At 42.7% G+C, this 19,862-nt stretch overlaps 1 protein-coding gene across 9 annotated transcripts in view; it reads left to right on the plus strand.

The window, feature by feature from the left end:
- METTL24 (methyltransferase like 24) overlaps positions 1-19,862 on the plus strand; it is a 174,831-nt gene that overhangs the window by 15,680 nt on the left and 139,289 nt on the right. For all 9 annotated transcript variants that reach the window (XM_082475389.1, XM_082475388.1, XM_082475387.1 and 6 more), the window contains exon 2: positions 17,766-17,864. In XM_082475389.1, the coding sequence (XP_082331515.1) occupies positions 17,766-17,864 (99 nt within the window). The remainder of the gene's footprint in view (positions 1-17,765; positions 17,865-19,862) is intronic.

Here is a 19,862-nt window from a genome sequence, read left to right on the forward strand (position 1 = left end):
GCTTTTATACAACTCTCCCCAGCTTCCAAAGGCTTGCTCTGATGTTATCCCAAGTGGCTCTCATAGTAGCTTTATGAGTGAGATGGCTGTCATTTCCATTCCACCAAGAAGGAATCTGTTTAAATAATTAGTTCAAGGTAAATAGAGATTATAACCCAAGTTGGCTGAGGTCATATTTAGTATTGTTTCTACTATATACTATGGCTACCTCCATGCTGAAGTCTGGATCTCAGAAAAATATGTTGACTATTGTAGATGTTAAGTTTGATGCAAAGACTTCTTAGATATTTTCCAAGTCAAATAATGTATTTTAAAGCTGACTTTTAGCTATTTTATCAGGTTGGAATTTCAAGCATGCCTTACATTACTTAAGAACAAATTTGAACTGATTATATAATTATGATAGGTAATGTTCTTTTGAATAGTGAATATTCATTTTGTACAGAAATAGTAAAAAATGGCTTATTTAACTAATGTGCACTTAGAGGACGTTAACCTCAATCAGGAGCAGACAGCTACATCAGTTTTGAAACTGAAGTGCTTGAATTTATTTGGGTACCCTGGATACAGAGAATGGTTTTGGAAAATCTGAGTGCCTAGGCCTTCCTCCTGGACAGAGAATGTTCTTATTTATAAAAGCAAACCACCAGCACAGATCTGAGCCTGTTTAACATATACAACATTGTATCCTTCCTTGTTATGAGTACTATCTCTATGTATAATTTGTTATTTTAAAAATATAGGCAAGCCAGGACGCTGATAATTAAAATAAAGGCACATATGTTTGGTCAAGTCATTAACCTAATAGGAAAAACAGAGCAAAAGTTCTCTTAAGGTTTTAAAAAAAGTTTCAATAACAAAACCATGTAAGAGTGGGAGAAGTGGAGTAAGGGAAATAGGAAATTTAATTTTCTGTGTCTTTTATCGGAGGAGTTCTTAGATTATAGTTATTTTGAAGCCAAAAATTTTCAGTTTAAAAATAGAAGTGAAGAAATAGGAACAGATTGGAGTTTGGAGGAAAAAAAATTAGAGCAAAAAAGAAATATAACAGGAAGGCTCTGTACAGGGAATGCTTGTCTTCGGCTGCTTCTCAGATTTCCTCTGGATTGTGTAGACAACTAGTGCGGTGAAGACTCGAATCGAGTTCAGAACAATGAGCCTTCACAATTTTTGAGTTATGAAAATTTGATGAAAACAATTAGATGAAAGCTATGGATAAGCGTTCCAGAATACTGAACATCTGTTTGCATACACATTTGTTTACAGTTGATTTCAGGGGGTTCATGGGCCTCACAAAAATTCTTCTTTTGAGAGTGGATCAGAATCACTCATGGCGTTTTTCAGAATACAGATGCCTCAGCCTCCCTTACCCTAGACCTCCTCCCTGAGGGAGGCATGAGGCTGTTAAGACAGGTTCAATTATGATTGGGACGGTTGATTCCTAAAGTTGGGATAAATGTTTCAGTAACTAGTGTTCATCTCTAACTGAGGGGGTGCCCCCGTGTGATGGGCTTTTGTCTGCTGGAATCATCTCGCTGCTGGCTGGGCTGAGCTCCCTCAGAAGGTGGAGCTCAGAGTCCTGGTTAACAGCCTGTAGAGTCAGGACCAGCCCAGGTGGGGCCTGGTGTTGAAATATGGTGCTGAGAGGTACAATCCTACTGATGGCCTCTTCTGCTCTCCTGGGTCTCAGGCTACACCTTGAAGAAGAGCCATGTTTTGTTTTCAGAATAGCAGCCAATGGTTCCTCCCTGGTATTGATTTTTATGTTTTTTTCATTTGTAAATAAGTGCATGTTCTATGCTGTTAAAATATTGAATGCTAAAAAAATTTTTTAAGGCAGAAAAATTCATAGCCTCTTGAGAAGCTTATGTTTATTATGTTATGGGTCATCTCTTCCGGTCTTCTGCCTTGTGTACAGTCCTGCTTTATGTTTATATTTCTCCAGCTATGTGCCATCATTAGTCCAGCATCTAAGCTAATTGGTAATGTTGCACTCTCTAACTGTGCACTTATGGAATTTCTAAAACGATATAATTAGCAAGTGGACCCGTATCCATAGTCACCAATTCACAGTAATTGGTTAGTTATATAGAAGGTGGTTAAAATAGAGAATCCCCAAAAGTATACACACAGCCTATTTTAACTTAAAACATATGCAAGTGCATTCTTTTGCCAGTTTTTTGTTGTGAGTATGATCCGCTGCTGGAGTTCTGGTCTTTCTTGCAAAAACCCATCTGAACTGCATCACCCACCATTTTCAGTTTTGGTTTCTTTAAAGTAGAGCAAGAATTTGACACCTGTGAAGCAATCTGAGTGCAGAACATCTCTAGATTTTAGTGATTTTGTTATTCTCTTTTACAGTTACTTCACCCATGCCTAACGCAACAGTATTTAAAAATAGCACCTAGCTTTTCTCAACTTGGTTTTTATAGAAAAGAGAACCCGTTTTCTTTCTGTGCACAGATTTCATAATTTTACCTAAATTTTAATTCAATTATATAATTTCAGTAACTTGTACAACTGATATAAACTGGTTTGGGAACAAATCAAATGACTCCTGGTAAAAATATGACTAAACTGGTAGCAGCAGGGGTGCACAGGTAGAGTAAATACTGAGTGTCAGTTCATCTGACAAGTGGGTTTTATAGAGACAGGTTAAGAGTGCTTCTGCTGTAATATATTGTATGTCAAAGAAAATAAAAACTGCACTATGTTCTAAAGTATGTTGGAGTTTATTTTATTTATAAAATAAATTCCTACAGTGAGGAATGCATTTATTTACCTTTAAGAGGATCTACAGGGCTTCCCTGGTGGCGCAGTGGTTAAGAATCTGCCTGCCAATGCAGGGGACACGGGTTCGAGCCCTGGTCCAGGAAGATCCCACATGCCGCGGAGCATCCAAGCCCGTGCGCCACAACTACTGAGCCTGCGCTGTACAGCCCACGAGCCACAACTACTGAGCCTGTGCTGCAACTACTGAAGCCCGTGTGCCTAGAGCCCCTGCTCCATCAGAAGAGAAGCCACCGCAGTGAGAAGCCCGCGCACCGCAACAAAGAGTAGCCCCCGCTCGCCGCAACTAGAGAAAGCCCACCCTCAGCAACGAAGACCCAACACAGCCAAAAATAAATAAATAAATTAATTAATAAAATAAAAAGAGGTTCTACACAGCACTGTTGTACAGATTGAATGATTAGAACTAGATCAGGGCAATTATGAGCAGAAGGTCAATCTCTACAAGGCTCTGTGGGATCAACCTCCCATGGCAAACATAGTTTTCACCTTTACCTGAGCATTTAATTTTTCTGCATTTAACAAAATTTACAATAACAAATATTTCTAGTTTCAAGGTTACATGCCAACAATCTTTAGAATTATGAAAAAAAACTTTCAGTTTTATAGAAAAGCTCTGTGTTCTTGTTAACAAATAGATTTGGATAAAACCTAACTATGATTTCAAGATGTAGAATATGTACAGATTTAACTTAAATTTTATAACCAGTATATAAATATTAATTAACCTTTTAATCTATCAAAACAAATGTTAATTAAAAAAATCTTTTTTATATCCCCTCCCTCTTGCGTCTCCCTCCCACCCTCCCTATCCCACCCCCGTAGGTGGTCACAAAGCACTGAGCTGATCTCCCTGTGCTATGCGGCTGCTTCCCACTAGCTATCTATTTTACATTTGGTAGTGTATATATGTCAATGCCACTCTCTCACTTCGTCCCAGCTTACCCTTTCATCAAAACAAATGTTAATTTTTTTTACCTTCAGAATCTCTAAATATTTTTTTTTGATTTAACAGAAATTTTTTTTTTTTTTACATTGTATGATTCCATTTATGTGAAATGTCCAGAATGAGTAAAGCTCCAGAGATACAATGTAGATGGGTGGTTGCCAGAGGTGGAGGAGGGGGAAGTGGAAGTATAGACAGTGTTATCGTCTGTACCTTTATCCACCTTTGAGCCTGTGTCCTAGAACCCATTTCTAACTAGGCTGACAGTGTCACCTGTAGCCTCTTAGCTTCCCCACATCCCATAAATCCTAAGCTCTGATGACTCCACTTTCTTTGATTAATGGCTTTCAGGAAGGATTTTGCTCCTGCTGGGTGTTGACAAATTGTGGGATGGACTGAGGCCACAAAACCTGTTTTCTCTTGTGGGTTCAGTGAGGTTTGAACCCAAGTCTCCAGAGATGAAAAATTACTTCTTTAACCCACTACATCAGGAGACTCACCTTAATCTGCAGAATCTCTAAATATTTTTTAAAATTTTTATTGGAGCATAGCTGATTTATAATGTTGTGTTAGTTCCAGGTGTACAGCAATGTGAATCATGTATACATATACATCACTCTTTTTTAGATTCTTTCCCCATATAGGCCATTACCGAGTATCGAGTAGAATTCCCTGTGCTCTAGAGTAGGTCCTTATTAGTTATCTATTTTATATATAGTAGTGTGTATATATCAATCCCAATCTCCCAATTTATCCCTCCCCCCCTTACCCCCTGGTAACCATAAGTTTGTTTTCTACATCTGTGACTCTATTTCTGTTTTATAAGTAAGTTCATTTGTATCATTTTTTTTAGAGTCCACATATAAGTGATATCATATATTTGTCTTTGACTTATTTCACTTAGTATGATAATCTCTAGGTCCATCCATGTTGCTGCAAATGCATTATCTCATTCTTTTTTATGGCTGAGTAATATTCCATTGTATATATGTACCAAAACAAATGTTAATTTTGAATGAAATGTCCTAAATTCTCAACAATGCTTTCTTTCTTTTTTTTCAACAATGCTTTCTTAAAGTTTCTGTCAGAATTCCTGCTAAACTTCTTGTCATCTCTGTTTTTATTTTAATTTGAATCAAAGACATTTAAGGTTGATAATAATTTATTTCCACCTAAATAAATAGTATTTATATTTAGCTAGATTAAGATATTACTATAAAGCCCAGCTAGTGAATTTCCCTACTTTCTTCAAAAGTAATAAAAAAAATTGTCCTTAATCCTAAGAATTCTATCATGTTCTTTCCTCCCTGGCATTTAAATCAATTTAAAAATGTCCCTTGGAATCATATCTCTGGGGGACTGCAAAAGAAGTAAAACACATGGTGTCCTCACAAGGCTTGTAGTCTGGTTTGAGAAACAAGATTGACACACTTGAAAGAAATTATAACAAACATCTGATTAAGTATAAAATGAGAAGTACAAGCAATAGTTGCTGAAGATCCTGCTTTGCATAGTTTATTTTGTGTATAGTAGAGGCTTGAGTGATTAGGAAATTTGGGGGAAGTATGTGGGACTAAAACTGGATCCAGAAGAATATGCGGAATTTGAACTGACTAGGGAATAAGGGAGAGAATTCTGGGTAGGAGGGAAAAGGCCTGGCCTGGCATGTTAGGGGCAAGATGCTTTTAGGAAACAGACCAGAGAGTAGGATCTGTTTTGTAATCAGTGTCCTTATGGTCTTTATCTGAGCACTTCCTAACTTCCCTGAGTCTTATCTTGGCAATGAATTGTCATTGGTTACACTTCTTTTCGTTCCTTATGGGAGAATCTCCATAAGACCAGTCATCCATTCTAGCCTACCATTCAGTCCTGACAGCATGGCATTGGGAAGGTTCTGTGGGGAAGCATTTATAATAATGATAACCATCTTTTACCCAGTGCCTTTTAGGGACCTGTATCAGTCAGAATAGGCTAGGTTATGCTGCAGTAACAAACATCATCAAAATTTCAGTAGGTTAAAAGAAAAAATATTTATCACTCATGCTGTATTCCCAGTGTGGGTTGCGGAGGGAGGTGAGAGGCAAGATCTCACCTTCTTGCTGTCGTTCAGGGACTCAAGATGCCCTTGCCTCAACTTAGATATACCATTGCCATTCATCAGAAAGGCCTGAATCTTTTCTAATCCTCCTTTTTAACTCACTGTGGATTCATCGTCTATGACATTTTCAGAGCCACTGGTGAATTTTTTAGTATATTCCACATCTTATGGCTGAAGAATTTCATAAGTTTGTTACCCCTTGCATCAATGAGTGTGTAAGTGCAAGGCAGCCATTGTGGTTTTCACCTGGGAATCCCTTCTAAGTTGCTATTGGGCGTAAAATGTCTATCTTAACAGTAAAACTAGATATGGGGAAGATAAAACTCTTGGATCTGGGATGAAGGCAGCATGGTGTAGCAGAGCAACGATGGGACTAGCAGCCTAGAAGTATGGGTCCAAGCAAGTCACAGCCCTCCTCCTCCTACCTATGTGACTTGTATGTCACTTCACCTCTCTAAGCTTCATTTTCTTCAATTATAATATAAAGGAGTTGGTCTAGATCACTCTTAAGGTCTTTTTGAATACAGTGATTCTCTATTAGTATGAAACAAATAAAATTTAAGGCTAGAAATAGTTTCTGTCTTCTGAATTCTATAACTTGTTTATTTTTAAAACTCTTCCTGTGGATGGAAGTTTGCTTGTTTTTCTTTAATGCAAGGAGTGTTAGTGCTCCTTTCTCATACAATTAAGAAATATGGTCAACATTTTTCATCAGTTTAGATCTGTATTTATTTTCACAATCTGTCCCCTTTACTCTTGTTATTTCCAGTTTGAAATGGGGAAAGGGGACTGGGCCAAGGTCAGATGATACTTTGGCAGCTTCACTTCTAACCTTTGAGAGTCCCTTTCTCTTTCACCAAAGAACTCTCAGTTCAGAGAGTTACAAACCCGGTAATAATTGACCTCTGAAAAGGTCTGCTTCCTTCGGCAATTCTTCATGTTCCTGAAAAGGGCCACTTAATGATCAGCTTCCATTTAGGTTTGAAGCTTAAAGTGCTTTTGGTGCCAGAGTTGTGCTGCCAGCTCTCTCTCTGCCTTGTTTTACACTGCTGGCAGCCTCCCACAGATGAAAAAGAAACATTTATTGGGCTGCTTCTACTTGTCAGACACTATAACTTACAGTGCACTCAGACAGAAAAATGTTCTATAAATATAGAATCATGTGAGGAATGTCCCAGAACCAGAGTCTTATCTCTAATTGTCAGTAGGATTCACTCAGGCTACCAGATACTATATCATAATCAAAAGGGCCAGAGAGTGGCAATATGGACAATATAAAACATGGACAATATAAAGATGACAAGTTAGTTAATAATGAATGAACATACACTTAAAACTGAGAAACACATGTGCATACATACACACGTACAAATATACATACATAAATAGTTGTGTGCAACTGATGGCTTATAGTCAGTGGGATATGACAGCCTCATCAGGAAACTGATGATACCCTTGAACCGTGGTGTGTGTTTTTTCTGGGGTCCTGAACCCCATTTTTCTCTTTCTCTCCCACCCACCCTCGGCTGTCCTACTCACGGCAGAGCACCTTGTCTTGCTTGCTACATCCTTTTTCAAAGGAGGCTACCCAAGCATCGTCCAGTGTCTCTGGTTGATTTCCAGGGATGGCTTTGTGTCCCATCTATGCATTGTGCCACACGCAGCTGCTGTTCCCCCCGTCAGCCTGCGGGGTGGCTGTTGGGTGCTGCAGCTCTGCATCTCAGATGTGGCCTCTGGGATGCATTCTTTTTGCCATGATCCCCATCTCCCTGCACTTGGTGATGCTGGGTGATGCATTTTAATTCTCTTTGGTCATAAAAATCATGTCTTGTTTAGACTGTAGAACTGAAACACTTTCCCTGTGAAACTGCTCAGCAGCACTGAGCCTTAGCACTGACAGGCTTTCTGCCCAACATTGTGCCACAGAGCCTCTTCAGAGGTTCGGAGGCTGAGAGGCTAAGTAAGGAGGCATCTGCATGGACGTGACTGGCAGCCTCAGGATCACACTGAGGGAACCCATGGGGGGACCTGTGGTTTGGCATGAGGTTTGAGGACTCAGGTGGCTCATGAGAGCCACCACAGACTCCTGGGTACCACTTACTGACAACCCTGGGTCCCAGGTGAACTTGTGGGGAGGATGGAGATTGCTGAGCAGGTATTGGGGGAGCAAGCCTTTCTCCTCTCATGCCCCCCATTTTCTTGTTTCCCTTCTCTATTCCTCTCCCTCCCTCCTGGTGGTTTTCCTGTTCTCCCCGCCCTCTGCTAACTCCATGTCTCCTTTGGCTTTGGCAGCTACTCAGGATTCAAGAATCCTTGAAATGGGTTTATTGGGGTCCTGCAGACCTTCCATTTTGAGAGGGTAATGTTTTGGGAACTGGTAAATAACTTGGGGGATATTAACTGGCTGGAGTTTTCAGACTGAAGTAAATCCATGACCTCGTAACAGATTGATGTTGATTCAGATGATATTAAGCTTCTAAGATTCTGAGTCCCAAGTCTGGGTAACTTATATGTTTTGAGTACAGTGTGCATATGTGTGGAGGGGTGTGTGTGTCCCAGAGAGAGAGAGAGAGAGAGAATCCTTAAAACTGTGATAAATGCTGTTTCTACATTCCTTTTTGCTTTCTTAGGCAAACAGTCTTATATAATCTTACTTTCGTAAGACAAATGAAACGCCTCCCTTCCTTTCATGTGTAACCCTAGTGAGATCCATGATTTGACATTTGAGTGCCTACTGTGTATGCAGATGTTATATAGTTTCTATATCATGAAAATGAATGAAAACCTCTGCATTTCACTGGATCTACTCCAGGAATTTGGCTTCTCTTTCTGTTGTCAATGATAAAAACCTAAAATACATTATATATTTTATTCTCTTCACCATCCCTTTGTGTGTTTCAGTCTCACCCAGACTTGAACTATTTTGCCACACACAAAAAACACAGTGAATTTAAAGACATCAGTTTAAGAACAAAACCCAACTCAAATTAGTTTGGCATTTCTTTCCAACTTACCAGGATAACTTAGAGAATAAATCTAGAGCTGAGCATTTATTCCTCCTTTTCCGTTTATTTTTTATTTTATTTAAAAAATTTCTTCCTAAAAGTTATCTGCTTGAATGATAGTGCATTTTTTCTTGTCAGAGTTGATTTGATTTCTGGTTCCCTTGCCTCCCAGCCTACACTCTGTGTAATGTTGCAGAGGCGGCAGATTGATGGGGAAAGGATTCAGAATGTGCTCTGGATTTGGGTTTCAGTATGCGTGCTGTCTGCTGCCAAAGACATTTAGCAGATGGACTTGGGGAGGTGGGACTGGGCCTTGACAGGGAGGGGACCTCAGGGTAAGAAGCCCTTTTGAGCTGGGCTGGCTCTGCCTTTCCCATCTAGCCATTTGGACCCTGGCCCACTATTAAGTCTATCACAAGATTAAAGAGACTGAGCTTTTTGTTGTTGTCGGTGTCTTTAGTTTTCAGCAGTTTGATTAAGATGTGTATGGGCATAGATTTCTTTGTGTCTTTCTGTTAGGGGTTTGCTGAGCTTCTTGAATCTTTAGGTTTATGTCTAATGTCAAATTTGGGAATTTTTTAGCCATTATATCTTTAAGTAGTTTTTTCTGCACTGCATTCTTTCTCTTCCTCCTCTTGGATTCCAGTAACTGAGCGTTAGACCTCTTGATATTGTCCACAGGTCCCTGAGGCTCTTTTCATTTTTTAAAAAAATATATTTATTTATTTATTTTGTTTTTGGCTGCGTTGGGTCTTCATTGCTGCACGCGGGCTTTCTCTAGTTGTGGTGAGCGGGTGCTACTCTTACTTGCGGTGCGCAGGCTTCTCATTGAGGTGTCTTCTCTTGTTGTGGAGCATGGGCTCTAGGCGCACGGGCTTCAGTAGTTGTGGTGCGCGGGCTCTAGAGCGCAGGCTCAGTAGTTGTGGCGCACGGGCTTAGTTGCTCCGCGCATGTGGGATCTTCCCAGACCAGGGCTCTAACCCGTGTCCCTTGCATTGGCAGGCGGATTCTTAACCACTGTGCCACCAGGGAAGCCCTCATTTCTTTTTCAAATAATTTTTTCTCTCTGTTGTTCAGATTGGATACTGTCTATTGATCTATCTTCAAGTTCGCTGACTCTTTTTTGTGTTATATTCATTCTGCTATTGAGTCCATCTACTGAGATTTTTATTTTGTTTATTGTATTTTTCAGGTCTGAAATGTCCATTTGGCTCTTTATATATCCTATTTCTTTGCTGAGACTTTCTATCTTTCTGTTGGTTTCAAGAGTGTACACTGTTACTTCTTGGAGTATTTTTGTAATAGTTGCTTTTAAGTTTTTGTCAAATAATTCCAGTATCTGTGTCATGTCATTGGCATTTGTTGATTGTCTTTTCCCCACACCAATTGGGATTTTCCTGATTCTTCATATGCTGAGTAGTTTTGGGTTATATCCTGGGCATTTTGTATGTAATATCATGAGACTCTGAGTCATGTTTAAATACTATAGATAATGTCCATATATTTGTTTTTACAGGCACTTGACCTGGTTGGGTTCAGGTCTCAAGTTCCAGCCAGCCTTCTATGGATTGTGGTTTCAGTATCAGTTCTGTTTTCAAAATCTTTGCAGTGTTCTTCAGATCTGTCCCACATGCGTGACACCAGTGGCCAGCCTGGGACCTGGTGGAAGTCTGTCTATTAGCTTGGTTCTCAAAGTTTTTGATATGCTAATGGTTCAGATGCACGTGCAGATGCAAGTATCTAGGTATCTGGGGTGGGGAGGGGATTGTTTCTAGCATGCGCACGGATACCAAAATCTGTGGATGCTCAAGTCTCTTATACAATGGTGTACTACATTCGGCCCTCAGTATCCCCAGTGTTCCGCATCCACAGATACCGAGGGTTGACTGTATTATCTAGTCCCCTGCATTCCTGAACCTCTGGCTAGAAAGGCTAGACTTTAGTTACTCTTGCTCTGCTTGTGTTTTATGGCACCCTTCCCATGACTATGTCCAAGTCCAAGGCCAAGCTGCCTGAGAAGAGAGAAAATACTCAGCAGGGTTTGGGGCCACAACCTCAGATCAGAGAAGAAACTTCCCTTTCCTCAGAGTTTTAGGTGCTTGCGGACTCCTGCTGTGGCTTCCACCACTGCAGTGGGATTGCCTGGGAGTTGGGATGCTAGAATGAAGGAAAGGAAATGCAAGGAGAGGGGGAAATGGGGAAGCCCCCTGCTTTCTCTGAACATTAGGAGACCCCTTCCCTCCTTGAGCCTGAACTAGAGGGCTTCTCCTGGAGCTCTCGTCTGCAATGATGTCCACATCCAGTGTGCGGCTGCCCGAGTCGGGGCTTGAGGGGAATACCAGGAGAAAAACAGTGGTAACCTCACTGCTGGTTCCTGGTACTTTGAGTTCTGGTCTTCAATCTGCCTGCTAGTATTTACTTTTCAGATTCCTCAAATAGCTGCTCTCTGCATTCTGTCCAGGTTTTATTGCCGTATTCAGTGCCAGACACAGGGTGCGGGCGTGCTTATCCATGTTACCCAGAACTGAAACGGAGATTTTTTTTTTTAATGAAATTTTTGCGTGGGGTACCTGAATTTTAAATGTCACAATAAAGTGTGTCACTGACCCCTGCTCTTTCCAAAGCAGGGCTGATTCTGAGAGAAAGTCCTGTTACATGAGACTGGTGGGGAGAGACATGTGAGCTGCCACCCAGAGACTCTGGGAGCCCCTAATCCCACTCAAGCGAAGTCCTAGAAACCATGGTTATCTCAGGGCATTCCAGAAAGACAGTGGCTGGTGCTCATCTGGATTCATGCTCTTCCCAGGTACCATTTTGTGCCTCCGCCTCCCCCAACAACTCCCACAGCCCCCCTTCTCCTTCTAAAAAGGAGCAAACAATTTCCTTCAATCATTGTTTCCCGCCCACTGACAGATGCTCTTAATTAGCACAGAATTGCAGCAGAATTGCCAAATAAATAGATTTTGCTTGTTTTGAGTTTGTTTTTTTTTCTAGAAAGCTTAGGCTTCCCAAAATCAACTCATCACACAGGCTCAGCGTATTGTTTAGTCTGAGTCAAGGACTCACAACCTTGTTCTTTTCCACAGGCACAACCACAGCACAGAAAATCAATTGTTAGCCGTCTCTCCCAGCAGAAAATTGCTGGTTCTAAAACTTTCAAGAGCTTACTAGCTGTGGGAATGCGCATTTGAGAGTATTGAAACATCGTAAAAATATCCCAGACACTACCAATTATCCATCACAATAAAGAAACTGATTATTTAAATCACTTCTCATACAATTTCATCCCCAAAGAACTGTAGCACTGAAACACAGAGGAATGGGACCATTAGACTCCTTTGGTTCTTATTTTAAAAGAAAGTAAAAAACATGCATGTATAAAACTTGCTTGTACAACTGATGGTGGAACTGTTGCTAATTGGACAATTTCTGTGTGGCCTGCATGAGGTCATTCATGGGTGTGGGGAAAACGGCCTCTGAAGAAGGAAGCTGTTGTTCCAAATTTCAAGGCAAAGAAAGCTTTTGCACGAGGCAGAATCGATGACTCTCTTTTCAGGTCATGGGTGGCTCTGCTTTTATATATGTGTGTTTGTATATATATATATATATTTTAATGCAACCAGTTTTGCTTGGGGCTTATGGTCTTGAGTTAATATATTTCTGTTATATGCATACGTGTAGGCTGGTAGGCAAGAGTATTTTAAAAGATTGCTTTATATTTTGCATTATCTTTTATTAGTAAAATCTTGGAATTCAGTTTCTTTGGCTTGAAAGAATCATTTTCTTTTTTCAAGAAACAAATTTGATGCTGAAGTCATAAATTATAAAAATATGTGAAAGCCTCACGGCTGTGCTTGCTACCGTCTTTAGAGCCAGATCCATTATCTCTGTGCACCAACTTGGGCTGACTCAGCGATCACTTTTTACCCTTTGGGAAGAGATGCTCAGATGTCTGCAAAATAGCCCCCAAACAACATGAGTTAGTTGTGTATAGAATCCTTTGCTTAGTGTTAATTTTTGGATTTTTTTTCTGTACAATCAAAACATTTCCCCTCGTTAGAAGAAACCAGTTCACTTTGCAACACATGTTTCCTGTAGGAAGTGCTGGATGAATCCTTCACAGACGAAAGTGGGTGAGGGCAGCTGCCTTTCCTCAGAAACCTGGGACCCTGCCTTTCCTGGGATGGCTGTCTTTGCTGCGGGAGGCGCTCCTTTGAACGACTGGCCTGGTGGTTTAGGTAGGGGGCCGGACCACAGATTGCAAAGGAATTGGACAACACCCCCCCACCCTGCCCACCGCCCCTGCAGGGGCTCAGGAGCCTGGCCGCTTCTCTGTGGCAACGCATTGTGTATGCTCCATTTGACTTTTCAGCTCAAGCCTGCCGGGGACAGAGACCAGCCCCCAATGACCCCAGTGACTGTACCTCCACCACCTTCTGCTTAAGCTGCTCCTTTACCCATCTGAAGAGGAAGTGGGGGTGACAAAAGGGACTGGGAATCTACCTTCCCACCTCCTGGGAGTGATGGGGGTAGCCTTGTCCTGGCCACACGATATTTGGAGCACATGGCTAATAGTGGACCCTGGCATTTAGGGAACTGTTTGAGGGTAAAATCATAATGATAAAATCTTTTTAAAAGAAAAAGATGGGGTTTTTTGCCTTGTACTAGTAAACACCAACCATGGGTATTTTAAGGTGCTCAGAGAATTGTTTGTGGGATCTTTGAAGGACAAATATTGATGTGTGCACTAGAAAATTAAGACAAGTGATAATTGAAAGATATGATAAAAGCTAGTGGTTTCCTTGGGGAAATAATCACAAACTGCTGTCAGACTGATGCCGATGAGAACATTACTTTATGTGAAATGTTTTTTAAACAGCTCAACCAAAGCATTAAGCCAGAGCACTTCTGAGGGCATCTGTCTGCTGTATATTTCTATTATATCCCCACCTGAGGCCCCTCAACTTATGTTATTCACCGTTCCAGCTGTCGTGTTTAGCTTTGTCGTGGTCAACACTCAGTGAAACTGAGAAATATCAGATAGCAAGATGGATACTGCTTGTGTATTCTTAAGATAATTATATAGTTTTGTCATGTTGAGTCACCATATGGATTCACTGTTATTGATCTGTGACATTACTTTCGTGTGTTAGCCCAGGTTAAGTGCTTCTGCGGTTTTTAAGGTGTCTCTTTATTGAGAGTTTTGGGCTTCTCACATTGGAGACTGCTTCCTATAATCTACATTTGTATTTTCTGGTATTTATTTTGGAGTGGTACTTGGGTCCTTCATTTCTCCGTGACCCCATTGTGCCCTACAGAGATTTCAGTCAAAGCTCTTGCAGAACTTCATTGCATTTATTGGTGTACACAGCTCTGTCCTACATTAAATTGTAACCCAGAGCCTGGCACGAGGCACAAATGGCCACTGAATGAATGAATGACTCCCTGGTCAAGTCTCAGTGCCTCTTTCCAAAGATGCTGTGCAGGAGACCTTCCACTTGCCTCTCCAGCACCACTCTCCATCCTGCTTCTCCTGCTCTGCACCCCAGTAGGCGGACCTATGGACCAACCACAGCCTCCCTCTTCTCTAGCTTATCCTTCGATTTGACAGTTAGGGTGGGTATGTAATAGGGCTGGATGTGATGGGATTGGCTGTGTTCTTCTATGAAACACCTTCTCCATGCAGTTTCCCTCTCTGGGTTCCACAAATTCCTCCCCCTCTTTGCTCCTTCAGGCTCAGGGTTTGAAAGCGCTCCCTGGTGCTACCAGCCACAGGTATTGCATTACTCCTTATTGGTTTCCTAAACTCTGCCTACACCTTTGTATTATAAATAGGCTCTCTATTAAATTCTTCCCACTGTATCCTGCTGGGACCTGGCCAATATTTCCCCAGTCACCCAGATGACAAAGTTGTTTGTAACCCAGATATCATAATCTGTGTCTCTTGCATTATTTCAAGTAAACACTCTCCTCTAGGCTGGTCTACAACCAAATTAGAATCAAATAGAGCAGGGGTCAGCAAACCACAGCCTTGCGGGCCCAATCCAGCCTGCCGGCTGTTTTTGTAAATGGAGTTTTATTGGAACACAGTCCTGACCATTTGTTTACTTACTGTCTTTGGCTGATTTTGAGCTACAACAGGCGGTGAGGAATTGCAACAGAAACTGTATGGCCTGCAAAGCCTAAAATATTTGCTGTTTGACCTCTTATAGAAAAAGTTTACAGATCCCTGATTTAGAGGAAAACCATAATGTGGGAACTTTATCATTTTCATCAAGAGGCTCCTGGGCCAGGTGCCAGGGTACTTGTCAGGGTCCCACGACAATGATGTGGGGAGTTTTAAACCCCAGGGCTGGACAAACTTGCATGCAGCATTGTGTTGCTGTGCTGACAGCAGCGGCAACCTGGGAAGACACTCTTTGTCGTTAGACGCAAAAGGAGTGTGACCAAGCAAAACTAAGAGGCGTTTGTACTAAAGTGTGTCTATAATTTATGATTTCATAATTAAGTAGTTTCCCAGAAAGAATGACTTTCCCTAACGTTTCAGCATTTCCCTGTCAAACTTATTTTGTATGTATCTGTCTCCCCCACCAGACTGTGAGCACCTCCCTGGAGCCTCCGGGTTTTATTCAAATGTGTGCCGACCAGTGCCTGGCACAGAGTGGCTGATGCTCAATAAGTATTGTTTGACTGAATGGTAATCAACAGCTAATTTAGAGAAGGAAAAAAGAAATAGGGGGTGGGAGCCATTAACTGGGAAGATATATTACTTAATGTTCTCAGGCTCTCTCTGACTGGAGCCTCTTGCCTACTCAACCTTCACAGAACAGGAACAGCTATACGAAAAGCCTGTTTCCCAAAAAAAGGTGCCCCTCAGGGCAGACTGACTACATAATTTGCAGGGCTCAGCACAGAATAAGAATGTGGAGGCTCTTGTTAAAAAATTATTAAGAGTGTCAGCACTGAGCCAAACACAAGCCCTTCTCAGACTGTGCAGGTGGCATGCCCATGAAACTGTCCCTGCCTTAAGGATTGCTGAGGAAAAGACAGCCTGTGGGAAATCAGTGAGGCTTCTTTCAGTCCAGAGGACTGCAGGGCTCTCAGCCACCATAAGGCAGTGCAGACCTGAGAGCCACTAAGACTGTGGGCTCTCGGGACTTGGTGTAGAGATATGAGTCTCATAATGCCTAACCCGGAATAACGCTTTACCACTTACAAAGTGTCTGCATTTATCTCGCACCCTCATGCCAGAGTGTACTCTTCTTCCCCAAGCCCACACACTTGGCTTCACACTGACTAACCTGCTTGCCCCCCGCTCTTCCTTGCTTTCCGTTTAACCCCAAGTCACCTAGGCCACCCCATTTAGGGGCAAGAAAACCATAAAGGTACTAAAGTGCCTCAGGGCTAGCCTGTTTCGCTGTTTCTTTGTGGGTGACAGACAGTTCTTGCCATAATACCTGTCTTAGGCTATTCTGGCTGCCATAACAAAATACCACAGACTGGCTGGCTTACAAACAACAGAAATTTATTGCTCACAGTTCTGGAGGCTGGACGTTCAAGATTGGTGTGCCAGCACGGTGGGGCTCTGGTGAGGGCCCTCTTCTGGGCTGCAGATGGCTGACCTCTCTGTGTCCGCACATGGTGTTAGGGCCTAGGGAGCTATGAGGGGTCTCTTTTAAAAGAGCACTAATTCCATTCATGAAGGCTCCACCCTCATGACGTGAGCACCTCCCAAAAGTCCTACCCTCTAACATCATCACACCGGGCATTAGGATTTCAACATAGGAATTTGGGGTGGGAGACACACGCTCAGACCATTGCAATACCTGACTGGAGAACAATGTGTGTACATGAACAGTCCCTTTATTTTGTCCCCAGAACCCTCCCCTGCCCCTTTCCTCACCTTAAAATGGGGTTTAGGGGCCCATCTTTACCACTCTGCAGGAACCCCTGTGCCCAGACCCCCAGAGTCTTTCCTGACGCTAGATGTTCACCCTGCCAGCTGCTGGGGCTTCTCCCTGCCCAGGCCCCTGCCCTTCCCCATCATACACTCCGGGCAGTACTCTGCCCTTGGGATCACAGTGAGCCTCCGGAGGTTTCCAGGTGGTGACAACTATAGGTGGGGAACTTGAGCTCTGGCAAGGATTTTATGACTGGTGCGTCCTTTTGACTGGAGGGGTCCCCATTTGTGATTCTTCTGGATCACCACTACTTTCCCCCAACCCTTCATCCACTCTACCCTTGCTGTAAACGGGGGCTTAGGGTTCTCATCCCCCTGCTCCTGGGAGGCCCCATGTCCTCTGCTGAAAGCTGGAGGCTGTCCCACAGTGCTAGAAGGCCACCCTTGCCAGCCGTGGTAGTGCCAGCTCCAGGGACTGTTGGCAGGTGCATGGTCCAGACGACAGGTGCACTGAGGTCTAGAACTCTGGGTGCCACCCCCCCCCCCCTTGCTCGGGGGGAAGGTGCCCAAGCGCCCTGAGGATTCAGGCATTATGGGACCATGACAACAAAACTGGCCCCTAGGAGGCACCTATTTCTGAAGCTCTAAGCCTTGGAAACCATAGTAGGTAGGGGAGGATTTCTCCACAACGGGGAGTGGCTCTGGGTAATACAAAGCCGCAGCTGAGAGAGCCTGACGGGATTGAGTGGAGTTTGCCTTTGATCAGAAGATCGAGACAGACATCCCCTCTAGCTTTTGCAGTCTCCTGCTTAATCTGGTAGCTGGGCTTTCTCAGGCCTCATTTGTCTCCCTGTGATTGATGTGGCCTTAACTATAGCAGCTCTGAACCAACCCCCTGCCGCAAAGTGCAGCCGTGTTTGTTTTGCAGGCGGCTAGTAGTCTTGCCTCGCTGATGCTCTGCATCCTTCCCACCCCCATCCCAAACTCCTGATACCTTACACACTGACGTATGTTTTCTCCTTACAGGGTCCCCGGTGGCATATAGATCTCCAGCCTTGGGCAGGTCCTGCTCGGTCCCTGGATGAAGAAGCCTTGAGGTTCCTGAGATACATCAGCACCATTCAGGTTGTGTTTCAGGCACAAGTGGTTATGGAGACTCTGTACAAGATGCTAATTGCACCCTTAAAAAATTTTATTTATTTATTTATTTTTGGCTGCGTCGGGTCTTAGTTGTGGCGCACAGGCTTCTCTCTAGTTGTGGTGCATGGGCTCTGTAGTTGTGGCGCACGGGCTTAGTTGCCCCACGGCATGTGGGATCTTAGTTCCCCGACCAGGGGTTGGACCCGCATCCCCTGCATTGGAAGGTGGATTCTTAACCATTGGACCACCAGGGAAGTCCCGCTAATTACCCCCTTTTAAAGAAGGCTGGGGAGTTTCTCAGTGCCTCCTGATAGGGACTTGATAGAGTTTCTGAGGCCTTGCTGCTTAAATATATTCACTCACTTAGAGGCATATAATAGATGCCTTCCATCTGCTTCGGCATCTTATCCCTTCCAGGAGTATCGTCACCCTGAGATGTTTTAATGATTCATCCCGATGTGTTTTAAAGATCCACTTTAGAAAATTGTTTTGGAAAACCATGTGAAGCGACAGATTCGTGCCCATGAGTAGGCAGTCCAGTGTGTCACAAACCAAAACCATCATCTGGAGGTTCAAATTCCATTTTGTATTTGGCGAAGAAGTCTGCCTTTTCGCTTTTCTGCCACAGAAGCTTGACAGACAGGGATGCGTTAGGCCAGAGAGTAAAGGAGGCTTTGCAGGCAGTAGGAAGAGAAGCTTACTGAATCCGAAGACTCTCTGTTCTTAGGGCACTTTAAATCATTACTGAGCACTGGCCTTCATTAGTGACTTAACACATTGTGGCAGCTCCTGCCCGGGCGACCCGAGCAGGCAGAGACCCTCCATTAAGGAGAGTCTATGGCTCTTGACACATTAATCAGGAGGTTCCATTCTCAAGTAGCCTGATCCTGAGGAAAGAGAGACAGAAAAGAAAATCAAGGCCCGAGGGAAAGTTCGCCCTGAGCTGAGAGGTGCTAGTAAATTAGAAACTCAGACTGCCTGTGAAGCTGCAGCTGGGGAGGCTGCACTGTGGAGCTGGTATGGCACTGGAGGTCCCTGGGTCTTTTGATCTCCCTTCGGCCCACCGCTCTTGGCATCCCACTTCCCCTCCCAAACCTCACTGGCGGCCAAGCCCGTTTTTCATCCATGGGAGAGCATATATTTCTGGAATTTTAGAAGGCTAGTTTAGCGGTAAAAGAAAGTCCCATTTCTCATATGATGCAGTCAGACAACCAGGAATTTTAATATTTGTCACCTAGACATGGAAGTAAAAGCTTGTTGAATTCATCATGAGTAATGGGATGATAAATTGGTCCCTGTGCTTTACATAATTTCATCTTATTTTGCTGCTGCAAATTAATTTGGTGGACTTAGACAATTAAAATACTGAAATTTTAATTTTATAGTTTGGTTTTACACGAAGAATAAGAAGCTGGATCTCTTAACTGTGACTTTAAGAAGCCCTTAAAAGCCCTAGAGAAAAATGAGAGGTGTTAAATTTATGAGTTGAATTTGAGAATTGTGAGCTTCACCTCCCAGTATAAATTGACCACATGAAAGCCTCTAAATTCTATTTCATATGTATTTCAGGTTAATGTTCTGTAACTTATAAAAGGCATGTTAACTTAGAAGAAGCTCTTGAGGCATGAAAGTGTTATTTCAAGCCCCTCTTGGAGTTTTCCTATGAGTTATGGGCTGAGATGGAAAAAATTCTTTAAAAAAAGCATCCTGTGAGGTAGTTTAATGTTGTGACCCTGGGCAGTTTATTTTGCTTGTTTGGCTCTGGCTGTTCTGATCTTGAAAACGAAGAGATTGTATCAAATTATTTCTAAGGTCCCTCCCAGCTCCGTGAGCCTGTACTTTGTTAAGACTAGTGTAGAATTGTTATTAACCAAGTATTACTGAGCATCTACTATGTGCCAGGAACATAGGCCTTGGGAATACAGTCTCTGCCCTCAGGTGGCTAACAAACTAGTTGGGAAGGTAGATAAATGGACATATAAT

Source organism: Balaenoptera physalus, assembly GCF_965194825.1.
Source record: "Balaenoptera physalus genome assembly, chromosome: 9".
NCBI lineage: Eukaryota > Metazoa > Chordata > Mammalia > Artiodactyla > Balaenopteridae > Balaenoptera > Balaenoptera physalus.